Source organism: Budorcas taxicolor, chromosome 17 (genome assembly GCF_023091745.1).
Source record: "Budorcas taxicolor isolate Tak-1 chromosome 17, Takin1.1, whole genome shotgun sequence".
NCBI lineage: Eukaryota > Metazoa > Chordata > Mammalia > Artiodactyla > Bovidae > Budorcas > Budorcas taxicolor.
The window spans coordinates 9,159,504-9,187,341 of record NC_068926.1 but is presented as its reverse complement, the minus strand read 5'-3'; the positions used below and the strand labels follow the sequence as shown (position 1 = coordinate 9,187,341).

Here is a 27,838-nt window from a genome sequence, read left to right as displayed (position 1 = left end):
AGCCAGACATGACTGAACTACTAAGCACACACAAATTTCAGGTTTGTTTCAGCTATGTGAAAAGTGTCATTGGTGTTTTGACAGGATTGCATTGAATCTGTAGGTCTCCTTTAGTAGTATAGACATTTTAACATTTTGAAGTTTTCTATTTCCTAAGCACAGTATGTATTTCTATTCATTTGTATTATCTGAAATGTTACCTCATCAATATCTTATAGTTTTCAGAGAACAGGTCTTTCACTGACTCAGTTATTCCTAGGTTTTTAATTCCTTTTGATGTAATTGTAAATGAGATTGTTTTCTTAATTTCGCTTTCTGATCGTACATTGCTGCTGCTGCTGCTGCTGCTGCTGCTGCTAAGTCGCTTCAGTTGTGTCCGACTCTGTGCAACCCCAGAGACGGCAGCCCACCAGGCTCCCCCATCCCTGGGATTCTCCAGGCAAGAACACTGGAATGGGTTGCTATTTCCTTCTCCAATGCATGAAAGTGAAAAGTGAAACTGAAATAACTCAGTCGTGTCCGACTCTTAGCAACCCCATGGACTGCAGCCTACCAGGCTCCTCCGTCCACGGGATTTTCCAGGCAAGAGTACTGGAGTGGAGTGCCATTGCCTTCAAAGCACCAGATTTCTGTAATTAATTTTGCACCATGCAACTTTACTGAATTCCTTGGTTAACTCCATTTTTGAGTGCGTGTGTGGCATCTTATGACTTTCTGTATGTAGTAGTATCATGTCATCTGCAAGTGGTGACAGGTGTACACCTTCCTTTCCCACTTGGATGCCTTTTATCTCTTCATCTGCGTGGCTAGGACTTCCAATACTATATTTTTAAAAATAGCAATAAATGTGTGGGCAGAATGGCATCCTTGTCTTATTCCTGACCTTAGAGGAAATGCTTTCTGCTTTTAACTGTTGGGGATGTTGTTGGCTGACTACCACTAGCTTTTTGGTCCCCAGGTGGAGTCGCAGCCACTTCCTGCCTCTGCAGGAGGCTCTCCAAGATCATGAGTGAGTCTGATCCAGGCACCTTTCAAACTACTGCCTCTGCACTGGCTCTTGGAGCAAGTGAGGTTTTGTGTGCAACCTTTAAGAGTAGAGTCTTGGTTTCCTAAAGCCTTCACTCCAGTATTCTTGTCTGGGAAATTCCACGGACAGAGAGAGTGACTAACACTCTGCTCTCCTGAGCCTAAGCCCTGTTGCCTTTCAAAGCCAGACTTTTAAAGCCTTGTCTCCCAGTGCAGGACCCTGGGAGGGGAACCTGATGTGGGGCTTAGACCCTTGCCATGTTCCTCAGAGAGGAACGCCTCAGTTATGTTATCTCACCAGCAGCAGGTCATCATGCTAAGGGTCTGGTCCCAAGGAGACCATGTCTACACTGCTCATACCCATTTCATTGTGGCCCCCTCTTTATATCTTTAGATGTGGAAAATCTTTTCTACTATTCTTCAGATCATTCTCAGAGATGGCTGTTCTATATTTAGCTGGTGTTCACTTTTCACTTTCATGCTTTGGAGAGGGAAATGGCGACCCACTCCAGTGTTCTTGCCTGGAGAATCCCAGGGACAGGGGGGCCTGGTGGGCTGCTGTCTATGGGGTCACACAGAGTCGGACAGGACTGAAGCGACTTAGCACATAGAACTATTGGAGAAGGTGAGCTCAAGATCTTCCAAAGCTGCCATCTTGATCCAGACTCCTTATAATGTTTTAAACTAGAATGATGACCATTCAAGTGAAAGTGTTTGAAATTTTTCCTGTTCCCTAAAATAATGAGGAATGCAATTTACTCCTATGTCCCAAAATGGCATATTCTCTTTTTTGATAAAACTAAACAGCATTTCCTAGTCCCACTTCATTTAGATGGAATCAGTTAACAAATTCTCTTCAGTAGAGATAAGTAATATGTTCCAAGCTCAGATTGAAGCAGTTAAGAAGAGGGTATGCTTTCTCTACACTCTCTTTTTTATCTGCTGCCTGGCTGTGAAGATTGCAGGTGAAGCCCCAAAGAATGTCAAAGCTATTAAGATGGAAAAAACCCGAATGTTTAAAATAATGCATGGGGCAGTACCTGCTGGCTTATGTTGAATTATGAAGTGAGCAAAAGAGAAGTCATTATTTTAAGCTAATGGGATTAGGAGGATTGTTTCTCAAAGTTATTAACCTACGCAGAATTAGATACTTCTCTCAACATAATATGGGCTTCTCTGGGGCTCAGTGGTACAGAACTTGCCCGCTAAGCAGGAGACTCCAGTTCAATCCCTAGGTCAGGAAGATCCCCTGGAGGAGAAAGTGGCAACCCAGTGTTCTTGCCTGGAGAATCCCACGGACAGAGGAACCTCATGGGCTACAGTCCACGGAGTCGCAGAGTCGGACATGACTGAGCATGCACACATGTGCACACATTCCCAAATTCCCTTTTGTGTGAAAGTATCCTGCAAATTCTAAAGTATTTTGCAAATTTAATATATCTTTGTTATTAACAACATTAATAAAAGTTACACAGAATTCAGTATTTCAATTGTGTGTTCTAGAATGGAAGCTGAGAAAAGGAATGAATCAACAAGGAATAATTCCCTTAAATCTGAATTTTCTGAAAAGTAGTCCATGTTTCAGGGTCATGGAAGTTTGGCTTTCAACTATTCTGATAGCTGCTTTTATTTAGAAAAATATAAATTTATAATAAAATGTAAGACATAAGACAAAGATCATTTAAGAGACGTAAGAAACCTAAATCTTGACCTTCTGTTGTTTCTGCTTTCTTTTCTTAATGCACTTTTATTTAATTTGGCTTAGCTATTTTAAAGATTGTATTACTCTAGTCAAAAGCAGTGTTTTAGAACTCAGCTGGGTCACAGGAACTTTTCTCACCACTCCATTCTAATTTGCAGTTTTGCTATAATAAAAGCCCTAAATATATTGCTACTGTCTAGACGTTTTATCTGAAACAAGTGTCCTTTGTAGTCTCAGAGGACTTTTCTATTTTATTTCCAGTAAATCAAAGTCTGTGAAGAGCTTCAGTTCTTATTAAGACATACCCTTCACAGTCCAGTAATCGCCAACAGTGGCAAGCCATTGACAGTTCATTTACATATAAGTGATGACTTCCATCAGGTAGTTGGCTCAAAAACACAATGGACATTTAGAGCATATCCTATATTTCTTGTTCTTTGATGAGCACCAAATGCCAATTTTTATACAGAAATTGACTATTGAAAAGTGAAGGCTCCTTTTCACTGACCTTACACTGTCTTCTAACTCTGGAGTGGCACGTCAGTGAACTTCATGTAGGATCACACCTCTACAAGGCATTTAGGAGCCCGGCTTCAGCTAGCTAAAAATCAAGAAGAGTCAAATGTAGAAAACATGAGACAAGAATAATCACACTTTTTTAAAGGAAAAATAAATTTCTTCAGCATCTTGCTCCCAATTGTCATCATCATAGCTTAGTTTTCATATTTTATGTTAATAGGTAGTTGTGATATTGTTTTTATATTAATGGTTTTCTCCTATAAATATAATTGTCATTTGAAATAGTGGCATTCATTACACAGCACTCATTAGGATATTTTATGTTTTAGTTTGTAAGTACCTTTCCTTTTATTCTATGCTTTCGCTCTCAATTTTTCAGAACACTGGAGGCAGAAATCTAGCCCATTTTTACCTTAATAATGCTATAAAAAGGAGCAAGCTGATGATCTGTTACCATGCTGGGACTCAACTCGTGTGATTATTTAACTGTATATTTTCCAGCTGTTTTTCAGTATGGAAGTAAAATGTTTCTCTTTAAAATGAAGCTTTCTCAATTATTAGCAGGGATAATACAGATCATCTAATTCCACAGATAAGCTAACCTCTCTGTTTTAGCTCCAGCAATCCTTTTCCCCCCAGTCAGATGTCTTACTGTTAACATTTTCTAATTAGAGTATTAGCGTCTGTTTTCGTCCATCTTGGTTCTGGTTTTCGTGGGGCCCTGACTTTACGTGATTCTTGTAATTAGCTTTTCTGAAGATTTCATTCTAGTGATTCCCATATTTACAGCAAACTCCATTGCATGAAGTAGTCTGAGGGATTAAAAACAAACAAACAAACCCTAAGTGTCTGTTGCAGAGTAACAGATTAGGGTGAGGACAGGGAAAATGGAGCGCCTGTCACACAGCCCCTGCCTCTTTCTTCATGCCAAGTCACTGTGCTGTGCGTGGATTATGTTCCTCTAGGTTCACGCCTTCACTTATTTCTCCAATCTCATTCACAGATGAAAGGAGAAACAGAGGGACAAGGGAAGGAATGATGGATAGATGGATGGATGATGGACAGATCGATACATTTAAATTCAAGGTTCTTAAGGGACTGGCGTCAGCCACTGTACATCAGAGCTTTTGTAAATAAGGCAGGTAACTCAGGAATACTACATATTAACTCTCAGTTGTTCACTTTCAAGTGAGCAGTAAGATAGGGGAACCATAATATGATAACTACACTAATAAAACAATATATTTTAAAACACATTTTGAGAAATCATTTCTAAAAATGGAAACAAATGTTTAAAAATAAGAATTTTAACTTTTTTATAGCATTTATTGGTTGGTACTGGAACAAACCAAATTTGAGTCCAATGAAAGAAATACTTGATACTACGTGATTTCAACTCTATTATGATCAAACAGATGTTATTTATAAAAAAGATCCAATGAATGTTTCATCTGAAGACGTTTAGTAATTATAGACCGTCTTGTTGAAGTTCTTCTTTGGATGTTCAGAGATACTTGTCCTTTTTTCCAGTTGATACAGAATTCATCCATGGCCAATGCTAATCTATGTCTTTGGGAAGATAGGTTCAACTCTCAAGGTAACAAAATTGTTTAGAAAACACTATCTTACTTCTCATGATGAATACCATTGTCTCATTTTCCTTTCTCTTATAGATGCGGCCACCAGCTTTCCAACAATCCGGATGTTAGCTCTTTTGAGTACTGGATGCCCACTTACTGTCAGACAAAATATATAATTACATTAATGAATTTTAAATTCTATAACGGAATGTACCACGCTTTTGAAATCATCAAATGTTATAGGAAATCAGTTATGGTGGTGCTAAGATAGATTTGACTTTGGCACGTCTCCTTCAGGTGCATTCATTACATTATATATCATGACATGAAATTCAGCAAGAATTACCATTGAACCAAAAAGTTGAGAGAAAGGATGGCAGAATCTGGATTCCACCAATATACAGCATACATGAAGTAAGTTAGGTGCAACATATGTATGACCTTAAGAACAACAACACTGAAAACTTTTGCTTTACAATGAAATCAGTTCTGATACTGATATTCAAATCAATACAAAGCATTCTTTGTAGAGATGGCTTGTACTTGATTCATCTTTATGAATGAAACGAGTTCAAATAAGAAATAAAAGGGACTTCCTTGGTGGTCCAATAGTTGAGAATCTACCTCCTAATGCAGGGGTCATGGGTTCCATCCCTGGTCAGGGAATTAAGATTGCACAGGCCATGGAGCCACTAAACCCACACACTGCAACTACTGAGCCCACACCTCAGTTAGAGAACCCTGCACGCTGCCACAAAGACCCAGTGCAGTCAAAGATTTTTTTTTAGAAAAACAAATAAAGCCACAGGTTTACTGCAGACACCATTACCCACAGGACTCATTTACAGACATGGTAGTCTATTTTGCCCTGTAAGAACTATCATTGTTCTTAAATGAAAATATAAACAACTACCCAAAAGAATATTTAAAGTTATGAGAAGAACACTCTTCATTACTAAAAGAAAATAAAGGACGATGTGCTGTTAAAGAAAAAGCAGAGCATTGTTGTTTTCATGTTTATCTATATTGCCATTAGATTAAGAGCAAGGCTTATACTAACAAAACTAAATTAGACTGCAGAGTATTCATAGAACAATTAGTAATAGTAATTTTCATTGCAGGTGTGATCACAGGAAAAGGCCATCACCAACCGGTGTCCTAATATCGCATTTGGGCTTCCCTGATGGCTCAGAAGGTAAAGAATCCACCTGCAATGTGGGAGACCTGGGTTCAGTCCCTGGGTTGAGAAGATCCTCTGGAGGAGGGCATGGCTACCCACCCCAGTATTCTTGCCTGGAGAACCCCCATGGACAGAGGAGCCTGGCGGGTCCACAGGGTCACACAGAGTCAGATACGACTGAGCGACTAAGCACAGCACAATATACTAGATATACAAGAGAAGTGTGTTTGTTCTAAAGATGAGATCTCAAAATACAATGATTTTCTATGGAAATTTTGTAATATTACACAATACTAAGCATACATTTCAATAAGCAAAAAACAGCTGAGATACGGGATTACTCAAAGCAGGTAAAATAGAAGAGAAAGTAAATATAATAATGGTCGAAGCTCTTGTTCTTAAACATTTGTGAGTGAATCAAAATTTTAAATTTAATACTCAATCTTAGCTTCATTTTTTTTTTGAAATAGGGATAACATACATTTTGTCTGATTGCTAAAAGGATTCCAAAACATATATCAAGAGATACATAGAAAACAGAATGAAGTCAGAAAAACAAATACGTATATTAGTGCATATGTGTGGAATATGAAAGTATTGGTATAGATAATCTTATTTACACAGTAGAACGAGAGACACAGACACAGAAAACAAACATATGGATACCAAGGGGGAAGGGGACGTGGGATGAATTGGGAGATTGGGATTGACATATACACACTACTGATACTACGTATAAAACAGATAACCAATGGGAACCAAACGTATAGCTCAGGGAACTCTACTCAGTTCTCCGTGGTGACCAAAATGGGAAGTAAATCCAGGAAGAGGAGAAGGGATATGTGTATGCTGTGCTGTGCTACGTCTCTTCAGTCATGTCCAACTCTTTGCAACCCTGTAAACTGTAGCCCGCCAGGCTCCTCTGTCTATGGAATTCTCCAGGCAAGAATATTGGACTGGGCTGCCATGCTCTCCACCAGCAGATCTTCCCGACCTAGGGATCGAACTCATGGCCCCTGCAGCTCCTGCATTGCAGGCAGGTTCTTTACTGCCGAGCCACCGGAGAAGCCAGGATATGTGTATATGTATAGCTGATTCACTTTGCCATGTTTACAATGTTGCTAAAACAACATTGTAAAGCAACTACACTCCCATAATCTTTTTTTAGAAAAGAGACTTATTTGCAACAACAATGTATTAATATTGACTCATCAGTTATAACACATATACCACACTAATGCAAGGTGTTAATAACAGGGACCAGGAGGAGGGAGTGGCAAGTGAGAGTATAAGGGAACACTGTACTCTCCACTAATGGTTCCATAAACTTAAAATCCCTCAAATACAGAAAGCCTATTAGTTAAAAATGTGTCTGACAATTCATAAGTATTCAAAATATAGTTGCTGAATTATTATTTATGCTGAAATTATAATATAGGTAGGCTTTATAAAGAAATTCCCCTAACAATTGCATGACATAATAAAAAATGTGTATCGACTGGTCTCTGCCCCCAGTTCCTGGCACAAAGCTCCTAAAACATAATTTCCTAAGTGATAGCAGCGTTGGGAGCATCTTTGGTTCTAATGAGATGCCTGGGTGGGCTCCAGGAAGGGCGCTGGTCACCAGCCATGATTAGAAGTTTAGAGCTTTTAGTCCCCCCACCAACACTTCTCCAGGGAGAGACAAGGGCTGGAAATGGAATTAATGGTCCATCACGCCTATGTGATGTTCTTCCCTGGTGGCTTACAGGGTAAAGAATCTGCCTGCAGTGCAGGAGAATTGGGTTCAATCCCTGGGTCAGGAAGATCCCCTGGAGAAGGGGATGGCAACCCACTTCAGAATTCTTGCCTGAAGAATCCCACGGACAGAGCAGCCTGGCAGTCTACAGTCCATGGGGGCTGCAAAGTGTCCCACAAGACTGAGCAACTAACACTTTCACGCCTATGCGATACAGCCTCTGTAAAAATCCCAGTAGTGTGGGGTTCAGAAAACTTCCAGGTGGATGAAAACTCAGACTGGAAGGGTGATGCCACAAGGACAGAAGTAGGGGGCTCTCCCAGATCTCACCCTCCGGATCTTGCCCACTGGCTGTTCTTTGGTATCTTTTATCCCATCCTTCAATAAAATAGTAAATGTAAGGAAGTGTTTCCCTGAGTTCTGTGAGCTGCTTTAGCAGATTAATAAAACCTGAGGAGGGGGTCATGAGACTCTCCGATTTGTAGCCAAGTTGAGCACAAGTTGTGGGTAATCTGATGATCTACTACTTTTTAAAGAATATTTATTTATTTGGCTGCCCTGGGTATGAGTTTCAGCATGCAAGAGCTTCATTGTTGCACATGTGATCTTTAGTTGCAGGTTGTGGACTCTTAGGTGTGGCATATGGGATCTAACACCTTACCCAGGGATAGAATCCAGCCCCCTTGCATTAGCACAGTGAAGTCCTGATGACCTACTATCAATTGGCATCTAAAATGGAAGATTGTCTCCTGGGATGGAGCCCTGAGCCTAGGGCATCTGATTGGGAGTTGACACTCCCTCCAGGTAGACTCTACCAGAACTGAATAAGACTGTAGGACTCCCAGCTGGTGGCAGAGAATTGCTTGTTGACATGGGGAAAAAAATCCCACACATTGAAATTGCTTACCAGAATCTTAGCTGCTGACCTGAAGTGGGACTGGGAGCAGAATCCTAAATTGCATAATTTGTTATTTCATAAATATTTCAATTAAATAAAGGATCATTCATATTAGGGAGGATAAAAATGTAAGTATACATGATATATTTTTAATCATTCAAAGTAAATAGTCTTGACCTTCATTTTTCTTATATGGTGAGACAGATTCAGAAAACAATCACTTTGATTAAAAATACTCAAATCTTGAGTAAAATATCAAATATATTCTAAGCTGTATTGCTGAATTGGCAGAGAAGGAAGAAAATAAAGGCCAAAAAAAAAACAAAGTAAAATGAGTAACCTTAGTGGATATTTGGGCTTCCTAGGTGGTGCTAGTAAGCCTAGCTAAAGAACCTGCCAACGCAGGTAGACGTGAGAGACTCGGGTTTGATCCTTGGGTCGGGAAGACCCCCTGGAGGAGGGCATGACAACCCACTCCAGTGTTCTTGCCTGGAGAATCCCATGGACAGAGGAGCCTGGGGAGCTACAGTCGGTAGGGTCGTGCAGAGTTGGACACGACTGAAGCAACTTAGCATGCACCCACAGTGGATATTGTCAAAGTGCTAAAGCCAGTTTACTTCTGGTGTTCTGAGGTTTTCTGCTGAGCCCTGGTTGTCTGAAAAGGAAATTAGAAAAAAGAAATAAAGAAAGCTGAGCACCAAAGAATTGATGCTTTTGAACTGTGGTGCTGGAGAAGACTCTTGAGAGTCCCTTGGACTGCAAGAAGATCCAACCAGCTCATCCTAAAGGAAATCAGTCCTGAACATTCACTGGAAGGACTGATGCTGAAGCTGAAACTTCAATCCTTTGGCCACCTGATGCGAAGAGCTGACTCACGGGAAAAGACCCTGATGCTGGGAAAGATTGAAGGCAGGAGGAGAAGGGGATGACAGAGAATGAGATGTTTGGATGGTATCACCAATTCGATGGACATGAGTTTGAGCAATCTCTGGGAGGTGGTGAAGGACAGAGAAGCCTGGCATGCTGCAGCCCATGGGGTAGCAAAAAGTCAGACATGACTGAGTAACTGAACCGAACTGGATGTCTGAGCTACAGCTTTGTGAGGGGAAAAGCATCAAGAGGCAAAGCTTAGAGTTCACTCAAAATGGGGAGCCCAGCAGGAGACCACAATGGAAGGCATGGGCCCAGAGGGTTACACCATCAGAGTAGGCGGGATAATATCAGAAAAAGAAAGAGAGTGAGAGAGAGAGAGGAGGGAAGGAAAGGGAAGGGAAGGGAAGAGAAGAGAAGAGAACATTTCAAAGAAGGGGAGCAAGGAAACTTTCCCTTTTTCATGAGGCAGGGTAGATGGAGCAGAACCTCAAAGCTGCCATTGGTTTGAAGCCCCAGTTCATGGCACCTGTGTGGTCCAAAATACCTTAAATAAATTTAGAGTTTGCTGGGTCCCAAGGACAAATAAAAAAACTTCTCTAGATGAAAACAACTTCAACCAAGACCTTTAAACTATGTCATAGAAACTTCAAGCAAAGAACTCAAATCTCTGGGCCTGGATTTCCTTATATAGAAAACAGAGATGGTAATTGTATCTACTCTGTAGGATAATAGTGAGAATAAGTGAGATGCCAGAAGGAAAACACCTGGCCCACAGGAGGTACTCAGTAATTAGGCCATCCTGTTTCTTTTTTTTGGCTCTGCGAAGTCTTCTACAGAGATGTTCACCTATTGTATGACAAGAACCCATTTCAGGAACATTTGTAATTTTTTAATACCTTCTGGAAATCTCTTTTTATCAACACTTAAACTTGGTCCTCAATAAAAAGTGCTGATCAATCTTGTCCAAAAAAAAAATAATATGTCATAGAAACATTTTATAAACCCCTATATGCTATAATTCATTTTAAATAAAAAAGCAGGTTACAAAGCAATATCATATAGATCCCAGGTTTTTGTTTTAAAGTTATATACATAGGAAACCATGTACAGTATTAAATACCAAAATATTCACAGTGGAATTATAATTTAGCTTTAGTCTTTCTGCTTATCTATATTTTCAACAGAATATATTATTTATATAAAATAACAATTAGACATTGTCAAGTTTCTGGATTGGAATATGGAGAAGGAATTGGCAACCCACTCCAGTATTCTTGCCTGGAGAATCCCAGGGACAGAGGAGCCTGGTGGGCTGCCATCTATGGGGTCACACAGAGTCGGACACGACTGAAGCAACTTAGCAGCAGCAGCAGCAGATTGGAATATACGGTAAAAGTCACTTTTCTTATAAATAATGAATAAGTAATCAGAAGTTAGATCTTTGCTGATATTCAATAATTTGAATAAATGACTTCAACTTGAGAAAATAATCCAATAAAAACAGACAACATGCTTAATACTCACTTAATAGGCTGTCTTTTCAGAAAACAGAAACTAGATTTTCCCCAAAGGCTCAAAGTAAGCTTTTGGCCTCTGTTTTCTTTGAAACCACCTCCATGTTTTTATGTTCACAAGTCTGTTTTACGATTTTTCATGCCATTTCTCTGACCCACTCAAGGTTATATATTATTCTACATTATTGGCTACTTTTGTCAGTGTTTCAGAATGAATGTTTGTAGAGCAACTTGGAAAGAAAACAAACATAGATTGTATTAGAAAATAAAACACACATTTAGGGCACTGAGGATCTATTTAGTCGTATCTGTTTCGGTTCATGCTAAGTGTTAGGAGGTGGTGTAAACGGCATGAGTTGAGCCCTTTCTGGGCCTTCATTTCCTAATCCAGAAAGAAAACAAAAAAATTGCAATTATTATGCTACTCATAGACATTTAGTTTAAAAAATGAAAGTATCTACCTAACATAGTATAATGGCCCTGCCCACCAGAAAATTATCATAGTCAATATAAAGCAAAAATATAGTCTGGGAGTATAATTGCTCTATAATGCTGTGTTCCTGCTGTACAAGGAGGTGAATCAGCTATACACAGACATACACCCCGTCCCTCTCGAGCTCCCCTTCCACCCCCCATCCCGCTCCCGCAGATCCTTACAGAGCACCGAGCTGAGCTCCCTGTCCCGTACAGAAGCTCCCCACTAGCTAGCTATTTTACACATGGCAGTGTATATATTTCAATGCTGCTCTCGCAATTTATGTCACCCTCCCCTTTCCCCTACTTTGTCTACAAGCCCATTCTCTATGTCTTAAAAGGATAACCGACAAGGACCTACTGTATAGCACAGGGAACTCTGCTCAGTATTATGTAACAACCTAAACAGGCAAGGAATTTGAAAACAATAGATACATCTACATGTGTAACCGAATCACTCTGCTGTACACCTGAAACTATCACGATACTGTTAATCAATTATGTGTGTGTGTGTTTCAGTCATGTCCGATTCTGTGCAACCCCATGGACTGTAGCCAACAAGCTCTGTTCTCCATGAGATTCTCTAGGCAAGAATGCTGGAGTGGGTTCCCATATTTTTCTCCAGGGTAATCAACTATATTGGAGAAGGAAATGGCAACCCATTCCAGTATTCTTGCCTGGAGAATCCCAGGGATGGGGGAGCCCGGTGGGCTGCCGTCTATGCAGTCGCACAGAGTAGGACATGACTGAAGCGACTTAGTAGCAGCAATCAACTATACTCAAATATAAAACAAAAGTTAAAAAATATAGTCCTGGATGAGAAGCCATTAAGGACATTGTTATATTTGCATATCAGAGATCCAAATTTGAACCTCGGTTTTGTGCATCTTAGAATTTCAAACAGAAATATATCCAAGAAGATTGGCTGAATAAATTCTCTAGGCAGCTCTGCAATGAGAGACCAAGATATCTTCTTGGGGAAAAATTCTTAATACGAGAAGAGTGAGCTGAATATTTTCATCTTGGTCCAATAAGACAGAGGCCATGGCAGGGATGATGGGTGGTTTTACATGCTCTGAGCTGCCTCTTAAGACTTTGCCTTGTGTCCCTGACTTCCTTCTTCCTCACCCTCCCACCACCCCAGGGAGAGGCCTCGTGAAAGGAAGACCCAAATGAGAGCTACTGTTTCCTACACCATGCTCTCAGAGCACCGAGAGTACAGGGCATCAGTGCTCTGAGATTGAGGGAACTGGGGTGTGAAAGCCAGGAGAGGGGCTTTTCTCTTCAGCAGGTCGGCCTGGGCCCATGTGGGACCCGCACAGCGTGGCCTGGACAGGCACTGGCGGCTGCAGCAGCAGCAGGACACCCCCATCAGGCTTCCTGAGCTTCAGAGTGGCGGCAGCACGTGGCACTGCCAGGGGCTGGGGCGGGGACGGGGGAGTCCACGCTGTAGCCCAGAGGGTAGCACAGGTGACACATCTTAGGAGAAGTGCCAGAAATAGCTTCTGTTACGGGGGCTGCCTGCAAAGAGGCCAGAGGCTGCCTAACAGTAGGTAGAGAATTCTACAGGCCACTATTTTGGGAGTAGACATGTATCTGCAGGCATGCTGCGTGCTAAGTCACTTCAGTCGCGTCTGACTCTTTGCGACCCGACTGTGGCCCACCAGGCTCCTCTGCCCACAGGATTCTCCAGGCAGGAATCCTGGAGTGGGTTCCCATGCCCTCCTCATGTATGTATGTATATATACATATATGTGTATGTCAGGTATACACATATATCTGGCCATCTGACCGAAGGATGCCTGAGGTCAAATACAGACATGCGTATATGTAGTTGGGCATTGTTTTGAAATATCCAAGTTGGACAGAGGGGCCTGGCAGGTAAAGTCCATAGGGTTGCAAAGAGTCAGACACGGCTGAGAGATTTAGCACACAGGCACACACCAATGGCTTCCTTGAGGGTGACTAAACGTAATCACCTCATTTCTGATGAGTGTCAGTCTTGAAATAGTGAAAAAACTATAAAAACTAATGAATATTCTATTCTTGAGGTTTTAAGTAATCAGCTCTCTCATTAGTGATCTGTAAAGAGGAATGGAAAACATATAGCTATTTAATAAACATAGCCATTTAAAATGAGGTGAATAATTTTGTGATATTCCAGATATGTATGACCCTCAGGCAGAAAAATCCTAGAACAAAAAATACCACTGCATTTCAAGGAGGTTTCAAGCAATAGCAATATTTTCTAAAGGAGGGCTTCTACTTGGAAGAGTATGGCTTTGCTCAGAATGGGCAGCATTTGGGGGATTCAAGAAACTGGAATCAGAAGAACTTGGCACATGGAGCCATATGGTAAGGAAAAACGTGTGATTACATGAGAACGCTTTCCAGCTTAGAGACGTGAACGAACAGACTGGTGGGGGAATGGAAGAGGAAATATCCACGAACTCTTGAGACAGGGCCAGACACCCTTACTCTTGTATCTTGCCCTAGGGGAAGAGAAAATGGGAATCCTCAATGGTAGAAAACATGAATAGGTGGTGGGAAAATCTGGGAGTAAAGGGTTTTGTTTTGAAGGGGGCAGCAAATCACTGAGGAAACATCATGGCCCAATATGGCACCAGAGCAGTGGTTGTGGGCAGCGCCTAGGTGACGGCTCTGCAGCCTGATGTGCTGTGAAGAGAGCTGCTGGGAGCCGGAGCATCCCAAGGGGACACGGGAATTCTGGGCGGGCTGTCTGACTGAAGGACGTCTAAGGTCAGGATAGGGAGCAAACAGAATATATGAACTTCACTGCTGAGGCTGTGGCAGATATGAATACTTGGGGCCAGGGTGTGGTTCCTGAGGTACAGGTGGTGTGATTCACACGGTAAGTGGCCAGCAAGGAGGAAAGATCACATTAAGGATGTCTCTCAAGATGAAAGGAAATGAGAGAGCAGGCTTGTTATAAATGGGCTCCTGACACAAAGTAAGAATAAATGATAAAATTAGATGGCATAATATAAACAATGAATAGCATAAAAACAGAAAAGATAGAAAAAGAGCTTACAGAACATGGACATGAAAGAAACCAGTCTGGGAAATATTTTTAATTTTAATCAGTCTGGGAAATATTTAGCAAGGAAATATTTGCATGTGAAAGAGTTGACTCTGTATACTATGCAATCAGGAAATACAGGTTTCACCAAAAGTCATGTCATCTCCCTGAAAGGGGTGGGGCAAGGGGAAAGGAGCTTACCTAAGTAACTTTGGAAAACAATGCTTTGACCAAATTTCTGGAGGCTAAAGACAAAATGCAGATGGACTGACACAGAAGGAGAGATACAGACATGATTACAACTATGTGTACAAACAGGGGTTTGCATTCGTATGTGTGTTTCCTAGAATTGTCCACTGGGAGAGCCTGGAAACAGTGATACCTCAGTAGCAATGAGCACACCCAGTGCCCAGATTTTGGTCTCTAAAGATTATTCTCCAATAAAGGGAACCAAGACTCCTGCAAAAATGGTTGGTTCTAGGACTAGGGCAGGTACTACAAGATGAGTCTGCAGAACCTTGTGTTGCCTAAGGAAGCATTAAAATAACGTAAAAATAAAAATTTTTTTAAAAAATTAAAAAAAAATACAAAACTGAGAAACCAACCTGACAAAAGCTCCCAATGTCTAATGCTGGAACAATTTGAACAATAACAACAGAATAATGTAGTTTTAGATTATAACTCATATTAGGAAATAACTATACATAAGTAAATAGTGATGAAAATATCTAGTAGTTCTTAACAGTTTATGTAGAAACTCCCATCTCCAGGCAAAAAGCTTTATTCCTCCATTCCTCCCCACTCCCTCGCCCAGTGTCAGTTGGACTTAGTTACATGCTTTCAATAAATAGACTGCAGAAGGTGGCTGAGAAGAAAGTTACTAAAGTATGTCTATATGTATCTCCCTGTTTCCATAAATAGTAGAGAAACCTGACAAACAATACCTTGATCAGGTGATTAAGGATAATATCACTGCAGACAAGTCATACTGACAACATGTTCCTGCTGATATGATATGGTGAGAACGGCACTTCACCTCTGTGAAATTCTTCCAAAAAATGTATGATTTCAGCATTTAAAAAAGAATAATAAGAACAAGGATAACAGATGTCATTTTAGTGTACATTTATTCCTTGCCAGGCAATGTGCTGAGTGCTTTATTTATATTATCTTACTTTCTCTTTGCACCAATACCTAAGGCGAACATTATTACTATTTTATGTAAGACTCATATCAATGACATGTTTTATCAGGCTATAAGTAATTCTTGATCCATATACGGATTGCAGAACATTTGATAGCAACTCATTGGAAACCATAGTTGTTTAAAAAATTTCAACCCATAAATTATTTTCTTGTTATACACATGTATTGTGAAATGCTTATCACAATCAAGTTAATTAACATACATTTATCCTCTCCCAATTGAGCATCCCTCTCACACCCCCATCCCACCCCTCTGGGTCATCACAGAGCTCACCACAGAGCTGAGCTCACCACAGAGCTGAGCTGCCTGTACTATAGAGTAGCTTCCCACTGGCTCTCTATTTTACACATGGTCGTATATATATATGGGGCTTCCCGGATGGCTCAGTGGTAAAGAATCCACCTGCAATGCAGGAGCAGCAGGAGCCGCAGGCTTGATCTCTGGGTGGGGAAGATCCCTTGGAAGAGGGGCTGAAGTGACTTAGCAATTTTAATATATAACTGAGGTCATTTTTCCTCTGTATTGTTTTATGAGTACTATCTAGCCTGCTTCTGTCTTAAATATGTAGTTTTCTAGATTTCCTCTCAGATTTATTTATTCGCTCGTTTTTATTTATTTATTTACTTAATTACTTAGAGTTTCCCAGGTGGTGCTCATGGTAAAGAATCCACCTGCCAGTGCAGGAGACACAGGAGATGCAGTTTCGATCCATGGGTTGGAACGATCCCCTGGAGTAGGAACTGGCACCTTTTTCCAGTATTCTTGCCTAGAAAATTCCATGGGCAGGAAAGCCTGGCAGGCTACAGGCCATGGAGCTGCAAATAGTTGGACACAACTGAGCACATAGTTACTTACTTACTTACACATCTATTTATTTATTTAGATGCTTGTTCAGTTTTCACAATTGACTCTTTTTGTATCTATCGATATTATAAGATTTTTCTCCCTAGAAGTCTTGATGTAATAAACTATGGAAGTAAAATTCTTAATTCTTAATATGGTATCATTCTTCTTTTTGGAACAGAATGTTTAAAAGACAGCTAGAACAAGTTACTTGTCTCCAAGTACTCTGTACTCATGACTAAGTACATGTCAAAATGGCAAAGAATGCCAACCTCTTCCACCTCGTCTGAAACTTTTTTGGATCTTTCAGGCCCAATTACAAGACATCCACTCTCAGTAGGAGCCCCTCAGCCAGGTTTATATAAAAATGGCCAGGATGGCTTCCACGACCTGGCTTTCATTTTCTGACCAGTGGTGTAGCAGTGAGGCTTTGAACAAAGACACTACAAGATGGAAACACAAGAGCAATTTTAGAGTTTTCAAATGGAAATTCATCATCATATTTCTTTAAAGGGGTGATAGAAAAAGGAAATATAAGCAGAAGACTTTAGAATCTATATAAAACATATAAGTAAGAAATTCCTCTGAACTGATGTAGACCCTAATATTCCAAACAAATATATGAGATGAACACCAAAAGGAGGTCCATCTAAAGAAAACACATTTTGAATCCTAGGGGAAAAATGGATACAAATGCATTGTATCCCAAGTGTTCTCCCTAATTTAGCATATCCCTTGACCTTCCTTGGTTTTCCATTTCCTTGTCATAAAATGAAAGTGGTATGGTATTACTATAGTAACTACTTAGAAATAATCATGTACATCATTATTAATTTCAGTTTACGTTAGGACAACACCAGAGTGAAGACTCAGGCTGCTGATTGTCCTCTGAGAAAAAAGAAAATTAAAATGTTTCAAGACATGTGCATGTTGGAAAGAAAGGTTCAAAGCATTTGTGTTACATAATCTATTGAGGTCTTACTGAAATCCAATCGAACTTAATGGGATTTAGATAAGGACAGACTTTTCAAAGCAGGATGGTCTATATCTCACCAGGAAGTGATTAACATTCCTGTGATATTTTTGTTGTTCAGTTGCTAAGTCCTGTCTAACTCTTTGAAACCCCATGGACTGCAGCACAACAGGCTTTCCAGTCTTTACTATCTCTTGGAGTTTGTTCAAACTCATATCCATTGAGTTGGTGATGATATTCAACCATCTCATCCTCTGCTGTCCCCTTCTCCTCCTGCTGTCAATCTTTCCCAGCATCAGGGTCTTTTCCAGTGAGTCAGGTCTTCACATCAGGTGGCCAAAGTATTGGAGTTTCAGCTTTATCATTAGTCCTTCCAGTGAATATTCAGGGTTGATTTCCTTCAGGAATGCCAGTCCTTGCTGTCCAAGGGACTCTCCAGCGTCTTCTCCAGCACCACAATTTGAAAGCATTATTCTTCAGCACTCAGCCTTCTTTATGGTCCAACTCTCACATCCATACACAACTACTGAAAAAACCATAGATTTAACTATAGAGACCTTCGTTGGCAAAGTGATGTCTCTGCTTTTTAATATGATGTCTAGATCTGTGACGGCTTTCTTTCCCTGGTGGCTTAGACGGTAAAGAATCTGCCTGCAATGCAGGAGACCGAGTTCAATACCTGGGTCAGGAAGATCCCCTAGAGAAGGGAATAACTACCACTCTAGTATTCTTCCTGGGGAGAATTCCATGGGTAGAAGAGCTTGGTGGGCTACAGTCCGTAGGAGACACAAAGAGTTGGACGTGACTGAGCAACTAAGACAACATTTTTGGAACAAAGCAATTTGGGGAATCAGAAAGACCAGAATTCAGATACTGGCACTACTAGCTTAGCATTTCTGTGTTCTTAGGAAAGATGAGTTTGCTTTTCTTTAACTGAAAAATGAAGATAATAAGAGTACCTACCTAAAAGGATTAGTATAGGAATTTAATGAGAAAATACATATAAAGTACTTGATTTAGATTTGAATGCACCACAACTTCTTGATAAATTATAGCTGCTATCATTGCCATTCTCTCTCTCCTTTTTTTTTTTTTTTGGTTATCCTTCACTGAGATAGAGGTTAGTTTATCACCATCTGCCTTAGTATGTATGTATTTATTTATTGGGTATATATATATTTTTAAGTAGTATGCTTGCTATATGAATGCAACTTTCAGACAAGCAAATGACCTCCTCTAATGGATTAGCAAATTGTTTCCTCTAACCCTTTCTTAATATTCTCCATTTACCATAGATGTGTCTATATTCTGATGTAAAGATCATGAAATGTGTAATTTTCCTCCATCCTGATTGTTTTCAACACACAACGCTAGCTCCCCTGGCCACATACATACCCCAGGTTAAATTCTGAGGAACAGAAATTCTTCATTTTGTTCAGTCTTCTTTGATGAATCACATAGGTACCTCTCTCTGGTGTACTCACTTCCTGCCATCTCACCTCTCCCTTCTATTATGAGCAAAACTCTGGAAATACTGAAAGACTCAGGCTGGTAGAGTTCCATTAGTTTCCTTCACCCAGATCTTGAATCTAGGCAATGACAATTTCTCAGCAAGCATATTTATTAAGGTATTTAATCCCTTTCCATACGGGATCCACGTTCCTGGAAAGGCTTAGAGCAGGATGTTCACAGGGTAAGTACCCTCATAGTCACACTTTACCACTAGATGGCACTCCCTTTCACATCAAAGTAAATATGGGGCCACTGCCTACTTCCAAAATGCTCAGGCACTTTTCCTGCACCTGATAAACTTCTAAGAGCAACAATGACTTTGTCACACTGGAAGCAAATAATAATTTCCAGTGTAAGACCAAGTTTAGGCTAGATACAGATAAGAAAAACCCATTTATCTCCACCAACAAGGACCTTATTGGTGGGAACCCATCCCCAGTGTGCTGAAGTCTACCTGGAGTTTTTCTGTTTCCAAGGGTATCCAGTTCTCCAAACCTCCTCATTCTAGAGTATATAACATCATCTCCTACCTTTACAGACTGCGTTGTCACTATGGTGTCAGACTGGGGTCACCAGCAAGAACTCAGATGGGCTTCCAATTTTGTGATGAAAATCAAGGTTAGTCAATACATCTTTACCATGCAAAACTCCTTATGTAAACACAATCAAATTGTTCCTGAGTCTGCAAGATTCATTCTACTATTGCTGACAATTCATGGAAGTTAATTTTCAAGCTGAATATCCAGCCTTTTTCTTTCTCAAAGATGCACAGGAACTGAACAGATAAATTCAAGTGATCCACCCCAGAAACATTTTTGTGGAGCTGAATTCATAGAAGAACCCCAGTTCTAAACAATCTAGGTCATATTAGCATTTCATGCTTCCAAAGACATCCATCCCTAGAGACTGAGTGGCACGTTATCATCATGACCAAGTCCTTTTTCTTTATTTGATGCTTCTTGTACTCTTGCCTGGAAAATCCCATGGAAACAGTCTACAGGGTTGCAAAAAGTCAGACACGACTGAGCGACTTCACTTCATTTCACTTCATGAATTTCTCAAGTATCTTTTAATTATTATAATTATTCTGAATCAAGAAAAGTATTATCTTGCTGTGCAAGTTCCACAGCACTGGGCACTTTCTCACATTGTTAGGGGTCCACGTTTGTCTGATATGAACATCCTCTGAACAGAAGAATTTTAAACCTTTCAAAAATTAGGTCTCCATTGAGGCTTGGTTAAAACTCATATCCAGTTGAAAACTTTAAAAAGTACTTCTTTAGGCTTCCTTATTATACTAAATTTAAGTGATGCTGAATAGATGTGCTTTCTTTCTGGCATTTTGTGTCTTAAGTAGGTCATCCTAAACACAATTGTAATTAGCACAAGTTCAGTTTCTTTGATGTCTTTCTCCTTTACAGTATCCTTTGACAAAAAAAAAAAAACAAGTGAAATGTACTCTTGGCTCAATTATAGAGTAATTTTAGTTTTTAGAATTTTATTTATTTATTTTTGGCTGCACTGGGTCTTCATTCCTTGTGCAGACTTTCTCTAGTTGCAGCAAGCAAGGGCTACTCGTTGTTGCTGTGTGCAGCTTCTTGTTGAGATGGCTTCTTGTTGCAGAACACGGGCTCTGGGCAAGCAGGCTTCTGTGCCAGCAGCTTATGGGCAGTAGTAGTGGCGTGTGGGCTCTAGGGTGCCTGGGCTTCACTAGTTGCGGTTCACAGGCTTAGTTGCTCCGCAGCATGTGGGATCTTCCTGGACCAGGGATTGAACCTTGGCAGGTGAATTCTGATCCACTATGCCACCAGGAAAGTCCCCTACAGAGTAATTTTAATGCTGAGTATAGCAATTTGCTTTTAAAATTCTAGATTATAGATCCCACAATCTACCCAAATATAATTCATGGGTGCTAGTGATCCCATTTCTGACATAATCTAAGGTAATGAGAAAGAATTCTAATTTTTACTCACCATAAGAAAATGCCCATATACACACTATTGTATAAAACAGATAACCCACAAAGACCTATTGTAAAGCACAGGGAACTCTGTTCGCTGTTCTATAATAGCCTAGACGGGAAAAGAATTTGGGAAAGGATAGATATATGTGCATGCAATATATAGCTGAATCACTTTGCTGTGAACCTGAAGCCAACACAACGTTGCAAATCAACTGTGTGTTTACTCACTCAGTCATGTCTGACTCTTTGCAACCCCCTGGACAATAGCCCACCAGGCTCCTCTATCCATGAAACTCTCCAGGCAAGAATACTAGAGTGGTTTGCCGTGCCCTCTGCCAGGGGATCCTTCCAACCCAGGGACAGAACTCAGGTCTGCTGCACTGCAGGCAGATTCTTTACCATCTGAGCCACCAGGGAAGCCCAACTATAGTCCATTATAAAAAAAAAATTAAAAAACAACAAAATAAATTAAAAAAAAGAAAATGCCCCAAATGTAGCTTCTTAAAAATTATTTAAAAGTAATATTTAGACATCTTCTCAGCAGCCACTAATATAGGCTTCCCTGGTAGCTCAGCTGGTAAATAATCCGTCTGCAATGCAGGAAACTCTGGTTTGATTCCTGGGTTGGGAAGATCTGCTGGAGAAGGAAACAGCTATCCACTCTAGTATTTTGGCCTGGAGAATTCTATGGACTTTATAGTCCATGTGGTCACACAGAGTTGGACACAACTGAGCAACTTTTACTTTCAACAGTCACTATTTTTAATTATCATCTGAAGCTCGCTTTAAAAATATTAACTGTTTCTCTGCTCATCAATGCTATGATGAATCATTTCGGTTACTATCTTAAAAATTTAACCATTCATGGCAGTTGCTTAAAAATAAAAATTAAAAAAGCTTTTCTCTATCTTTCATCCAAACATCAAGAAGTGTCTCCAGTCATCCCTATCTCCTCCTTTTATTCCTGTGCTGTTAATATGCATGTGCTCCTGAAATCTGTCCTCACCCTACCTCTCTACTTCTGTAATGATATCTAGAAGCAAACACAGTAGGAAAAAAAATGGTCATATCTGGAAAGACAATTTTTTTTCTACTATGATTGATTCTGGGGTAAGACTCAATCTATTTCTACCCCCTTGAATTCTAGGGAATAAAATTTACTGTTGTTCTAACTACTAGTGTTATAATGGTTGAATAGAAGAGGAAACTCAGGATTGGAGGAGCTAAGTAACTGGCTGTGGTAAGCGGTGAACTGTGAGTGAAAAACCAGGCCTGCATTACTCCAGAGCTTGTTAGTCAGGTAGCATTGAATGGCCAGTTATGAACAATTCTGGGCCATACAACCTAGGTTCAGACCATCACCCTGCTGCTTCCCATCAGTGTAACCTTGAAACAATCTCTCTAGGCTTCAGTTTTTATATTTGCAAAACGTGGAGAATGACTGTATTGCTATCTACAGTTGTTGTGATGATTAGATGAGTTAATACATGAGCAAAATACACACGGCAAAACTGTTTTACTGATTTATCATTAATTTTTACACTGTAGGGGTCAGGAAGATGCTCTAGAGGATGGCACGGCAACCCACTCTAGTACTCTTGCCTGGAGAAACTCCTGGACAGAGGGGCCTGGTGAGCTACACTTTATGGAGCTGCAAAGAGTCAGATACGACTGAAGTGACTTAGCACATGCACACACACATTGTCTTTCAAATTGAAAAACATTTTTTTCAGTGCAAATTTATTAGTGAAAAAAATATAATTACTAGTCAATGGCATCCTACTCCAGTACTCTTGCCTAGAAAATCCCATGGACAGAGGAGCCTGGTAGGCTGCAATCCATGGGGTCGCTAAGAGTCGGACATGACTGAGTGACTTCACTTTCACTTTTCACTTCTGCATAGGAGAAGGAAATGGCAACCCACTCCAGGGTTCTTGCCTGGAGAATCCCAGGGACGGTGGAGCCTGATGGGCTGCCATCTATGGGGTCGTGGAGGATTGGACACAACTGAAGTGACTTAGCAGCAGCAGCAGCAGTCTCCAATTCAACTTATAAATACGGAGATAACTTGACTTGTTTAACAAAGGAATAATTCACTGACCTGATTATTCATGTCAGATACTTTGTTAGTTGAACCCCAATCAGAGTTTGAAATACATAATAGGTACTTAATGGTGATGATGAGGATGATGATAATAACTGCTATTATTTACAGAGAAGGCAATGGCACCCCACTCCAGTACTCTTGCCTGGAAAATGCCATGGACGGAGAAGCCTGGTAGGCTGCAGTCCATGGGGTCACAAATAGTCAGACACGACTGAGCGATTTCACTTTCACTTTTCACTTTCATGCATTGGAGAAGGAAATGGCAACCCACTCCAGTGTTCTTGCCTGGAGAATCCCAGGGACAGGGGAGCCTGGTGGGCTGCCATCTATGGGGTCGCACAGAGTCGGACACGACTGAAGCGACTTAGCAGCAGCAGGAGCACTGAGATGGGGCAATAGGTGCTCACTGGAGGCTGTGATAAGTACTCTCATTATCCTTATTTACAAATGGAGGTCTGAGGAGGCCTTACAAATAGCTGTGAAAAGAAGAGAAATGAAAAGCAAAGGAGAAAAGGAAAGATATACCCATTTGAGTGCAGAGTTCCAAAGAATAGCAAGGAGAGATAAGAAAGCCTTCCTTGGTGATTAGTACAAAGAAATAGAGGAAAACAACAGAATGGGAAAGTCTAGCGATCTCTTCAAGAAAATTAGAGATACCAATGGAACATTTCATCCAAAGATGGGCTCAATAAAGGACAGAAATGGTATACCCAACAGAAGCAGAAGATATTAAGAAGAGTTGGCAAGAATACACAAAAGAACTGTACAAAAAAGATCTTCACAACCCAGATAATCATGATGGTGTGATCACTCACCTAGAGCCAGACATCCTGAAATGTGAAGTCAAGTGGGCCTTAGGAAGCATCACTATGAACAAAGCTAGTGGAGGTGATGGAATTCCAGTTAAGCTGTTTCAAATCCTGAAAGATGATGCTGTGAAAGTGCTACACTCAATATGCCAGCAAATTTGGAAAACTCAGCAGTAGCCACGGGACTGGAAAAGGTCAGTTTTCATTCCAATCCCAAAGAAAGGCAATGCCAAAGAATGCTCAAACTACTGCAAATTGCACTCATCTCAGATGCTAGTAAAGTAATGCTCAAAGTTCTCCAAGCCAGGCGTCAGCAATACATGAACCATGAACTTCCAGATGTTCAAGCTGGACTTAGAAAAGGCAGAGGAACCAGAGATTAAATTGCCAACATCTGTTAGATCATCAAAAAAGCAAGAGAGTTCCAGAAAAACATCTATTTCTGCTTTATTGACTATGCCAAAGCCTTTGACTGGGTGGATCACAATAAACTGTGGAAAATTCTGAAAGAGATGGGAATACCAGACCACCTGACCTGCCTCTTGAGAAACCTGCATGCAGGTCAGGAAGCAACAGTTAGAACTGGTCATGGAACAACAGACTGGTTCCAAACAGGAAAAGGAGTACGTCAAGGCTGTATATGGTCACCCGGCTTATTCAACTTCTATGCAGAGTACATCATGAGAAACACTGGGCTGGATGAAGCACAAGCTGGAATCAAGATTGCCGGGAGTAATATCAATAACCTCAGATATGCAGATGATACCACCTTTATGGCAGAAAGTGAAGAAGAACTAAACAGCCTCTTGATGAAAGTGAAAGAGGAGAGTGAAAAAGTTGGCTTAAAGCTCAATGTTCAGAAAACAAAGATCATGGCATCTGGTCCCTTCATTTCATGGGAAATAGATGGGGAAACAGTGGAAACAGTGGCTGACTGTATTTCTTTGCACTCCAAAATCACTGCAGATGGTGACTGCAGCCATGAAATTAAAAGACGCTTACCCCTTGGAAGGAAAGTTATGACCAACCTAGATAGCATATTAAAAAGCAGAGACATTACTTTGCCAACAAAGGTCTATCTAGTCAAAGCTGTGGTTTTTCCAGTAGTCATGTATTGATGTGAAAGTTGGACTGTAACTAAAGCTGAGTGCTGAAGAATTGCTGCTTTTGAACTGTGGTGTTGGAGAAGACTCTTAAGAGTCCCTTGGACTGCAAGGAGATCCAACCAGTCCACCCTAAAGGAGATCAGTCCTGGGTGTTCACTGGAAGGACTGATGTTGAAGCTGAAACTCCAATACTTTGGCCACCTGATGTGAAGAGCTGACTCATTTGAAAAGACTCTGATGCTGGGAAAGATTGAGGGTGGGAGGAGAAGGGGAAAACAGGATCAGATGGTTGGATTGCATCACCAACTCAATGGACATGAATTTGGGTAGACTCCAGGAGTTGCTGATGTACAGGGAGGCCTGGTGTGCTGCGGTTCACGGGATTGCAAAGAGTAGGACACAACTGAGTGACTGAACTGAACTGACAAATGAAGAACCTGATGCTAGCAGGTTAAATATTTTTCTCAAGGTCATGAAGGCAGCACATGCCTAAGCTTGAGCTTCAACCCTCTGGAGTAACCACAGAGCCCACAGAACCTATAGCTGACAATCAAGACATAATTTAATACATTTTCACATAAATATTTCAATTTTTCATAGTATAGTTGTATTTCTTCAGTTTGTCTTTTCATTGCTTTTACATTTGTTATAATCTAAACTTGTACTCTGGTCATAGACTCATAGAATCTGCTAGTGAAAATAAGTTTTAGGTACAAAAAATTATCATTTAGTATAAAATGTTCACTGAGTCTTAGAATAAAAAGAACTCCAGAAGATGTACCTATTAAACCAATGGGCATGAAGATGGATAAACTTAAAATGTAATTTCCCCAAGAACCCTGTAAGGTAGCTCCATATGGAAATAGAGTGCAGAGAGGTTAGGAGCAAGTCTAAATTCACAGCAACAGTGAGTGTGAATGGGGATTTGCCACAGATTAGTTTTCCTGAGCTCAAAGTAATTTCCACTAAACTGATCAAAAAATGAGCATTATTTCTTAAGTTTGTCAGATAGGACTTTAGTTTTTTTCTTGTAAACAAACCTAACTTTATATAAAATCAATCTGTAATCATACTCTCAAAAGCATTCTCTTCAAACTTCTACTGTCATTATTCACTGGTTTTGAGAGACAAACTCAGTGGTGTTACACTCTAGAATTTGTATCATTTGGCATCTACTGTACTGCTATTAAAGATTTTACATAGATCATCCATCATATCATATCTAGATAGCACATGAACTCTGTGTACCAGTCTAGACTGCTTCAGGCTTGAGACAATTTATAATGCAATCAGTGTCCATAAGATATAATAAACAGAATAGGTTTATTCTGTTTCTCTTTAGAAGAACTGCAAGAACAAAGACCTTGTGTTAAATCTTCAGAAGGAAAATGTTCACTGGAGGATGTTGTTATGGTAAATTCAATAACTAAATGTAAGATGTTTTAAAAAATAACCTGGATCTTATTTTGTGTCAGATATTCTTCAAAGCACTTTATATGTAGTATTTCATTTATTTCTTATCACAGCCCTGTGACAGGTACCATTATCATCTCAATTTTATATGTGAGGATACTGAGGCACAGGCATTTAAATAAATTTCCCATAGTCACAACATTAGTAAATTTTATAACTGGGCTTCAAACCCAGCCCAAGTAGGTGAGGTGTCTTGAGGCCAGCATACAACAATAGTAAAACCAGTGCAATAATAGCAGTGACTCAGCCATTATATAAGTACTTTACATGTGTTTTCTCATTTATTGTTGATATCGACCCTATGAGATACAACTATTGTAACTGAATACAACTAAAAGTTGGCTTAAAGCTCAACATTCAGAAAACGAAGATCATGGCATCTGGTCCCATCACTTCACGGGAAATTGATGGGAAAACAGTGGAAACAGTGTCAGACTTTATCTTTTTGGGCTCCAAAATCAAAGCAGATGGTGATTGCAGCCATGAAATTAAAAGACACTTACTACTTGGAAGAAAAGTTATGACCAACCTAGATAGCATATTCAAAAGCAGAGACATTACTTTGCCGACGAAGGTCCATCTAGTCAAGGCTATGGTTTTTCCAGTGGTCACGTATGGATGTGAGAGTTGGACTGTGAAGAAGGCTGAGTGCCGAAGAATTGATGCTTTTGAACTGTGGCGTTGGAGAAGACTCTTGAGAGTCCCTTGGACTGCAAGGAGATCCAACCAGTCCATCCTAAAGGAGATCAGTCCTGGGTGTTCAAGGGAAGGACTGATGCTGAAGCTGAAACTCCAATACTTTGGCCACCTCATGCGAAGAGTTGACTCATTGGAAAAGACCCTGATGTTGGGAGGGATTGGGGCAGGAGGAAAAGGGGACAACAGAGGATGAGATGGCTGGATGGCATCACTGACTTGATGGATGTGAGTCTGAGTGAACTTCAGGAGATGGTGATGGACAGGGAAGCCTGGCGTGCTGCGATTCATGGGGTCACAAAGAGTCAGATACGACTGAGCAACTGAAATGAACTGAACTGATTGTTATTTTATTGATGAGACAATCACAGTTCACAGAAGTTAAAGAACCTGTACATATCACATATTTAATGAATGGTATGATCAGAATTTGAATCCAGCCAGTCAACAGACTGCACTCTGCCTTCTGTCTGAATATTAATTACCTGCATATGTATTTAAATGATATATATATTTATGCAACTGTGATAAGTCACTTCAGTCGCGTCTCTTTGTGACTCTTTGGAATGTAGCCTGCCAGGTTCCTCTGCCCATGGGACCCTCCA

The 27,838-nt window shown here is 40.4% G+C and overlaps 1 protein-coding gene across 1 annotated transcript in view; it reads right to left on the bottom strand.

The window, feature by feature from the left end:
• Positions 1-4,867: 4,867 nt before the first annotated feature.
• Positions 4,868-27,838, bottom strand: part of IQCM (IQ motif containing M) — a 420,783-nt gene continuing 397,812 nt past the window's right edge. Inside the window, 1 exon segment of the mRNA XM_052655057.1 lies at positions 4,868-4,983. Coding sequence (XP_052511017.1) covers positions 4,868-4,983 — 116 coding nt within the window.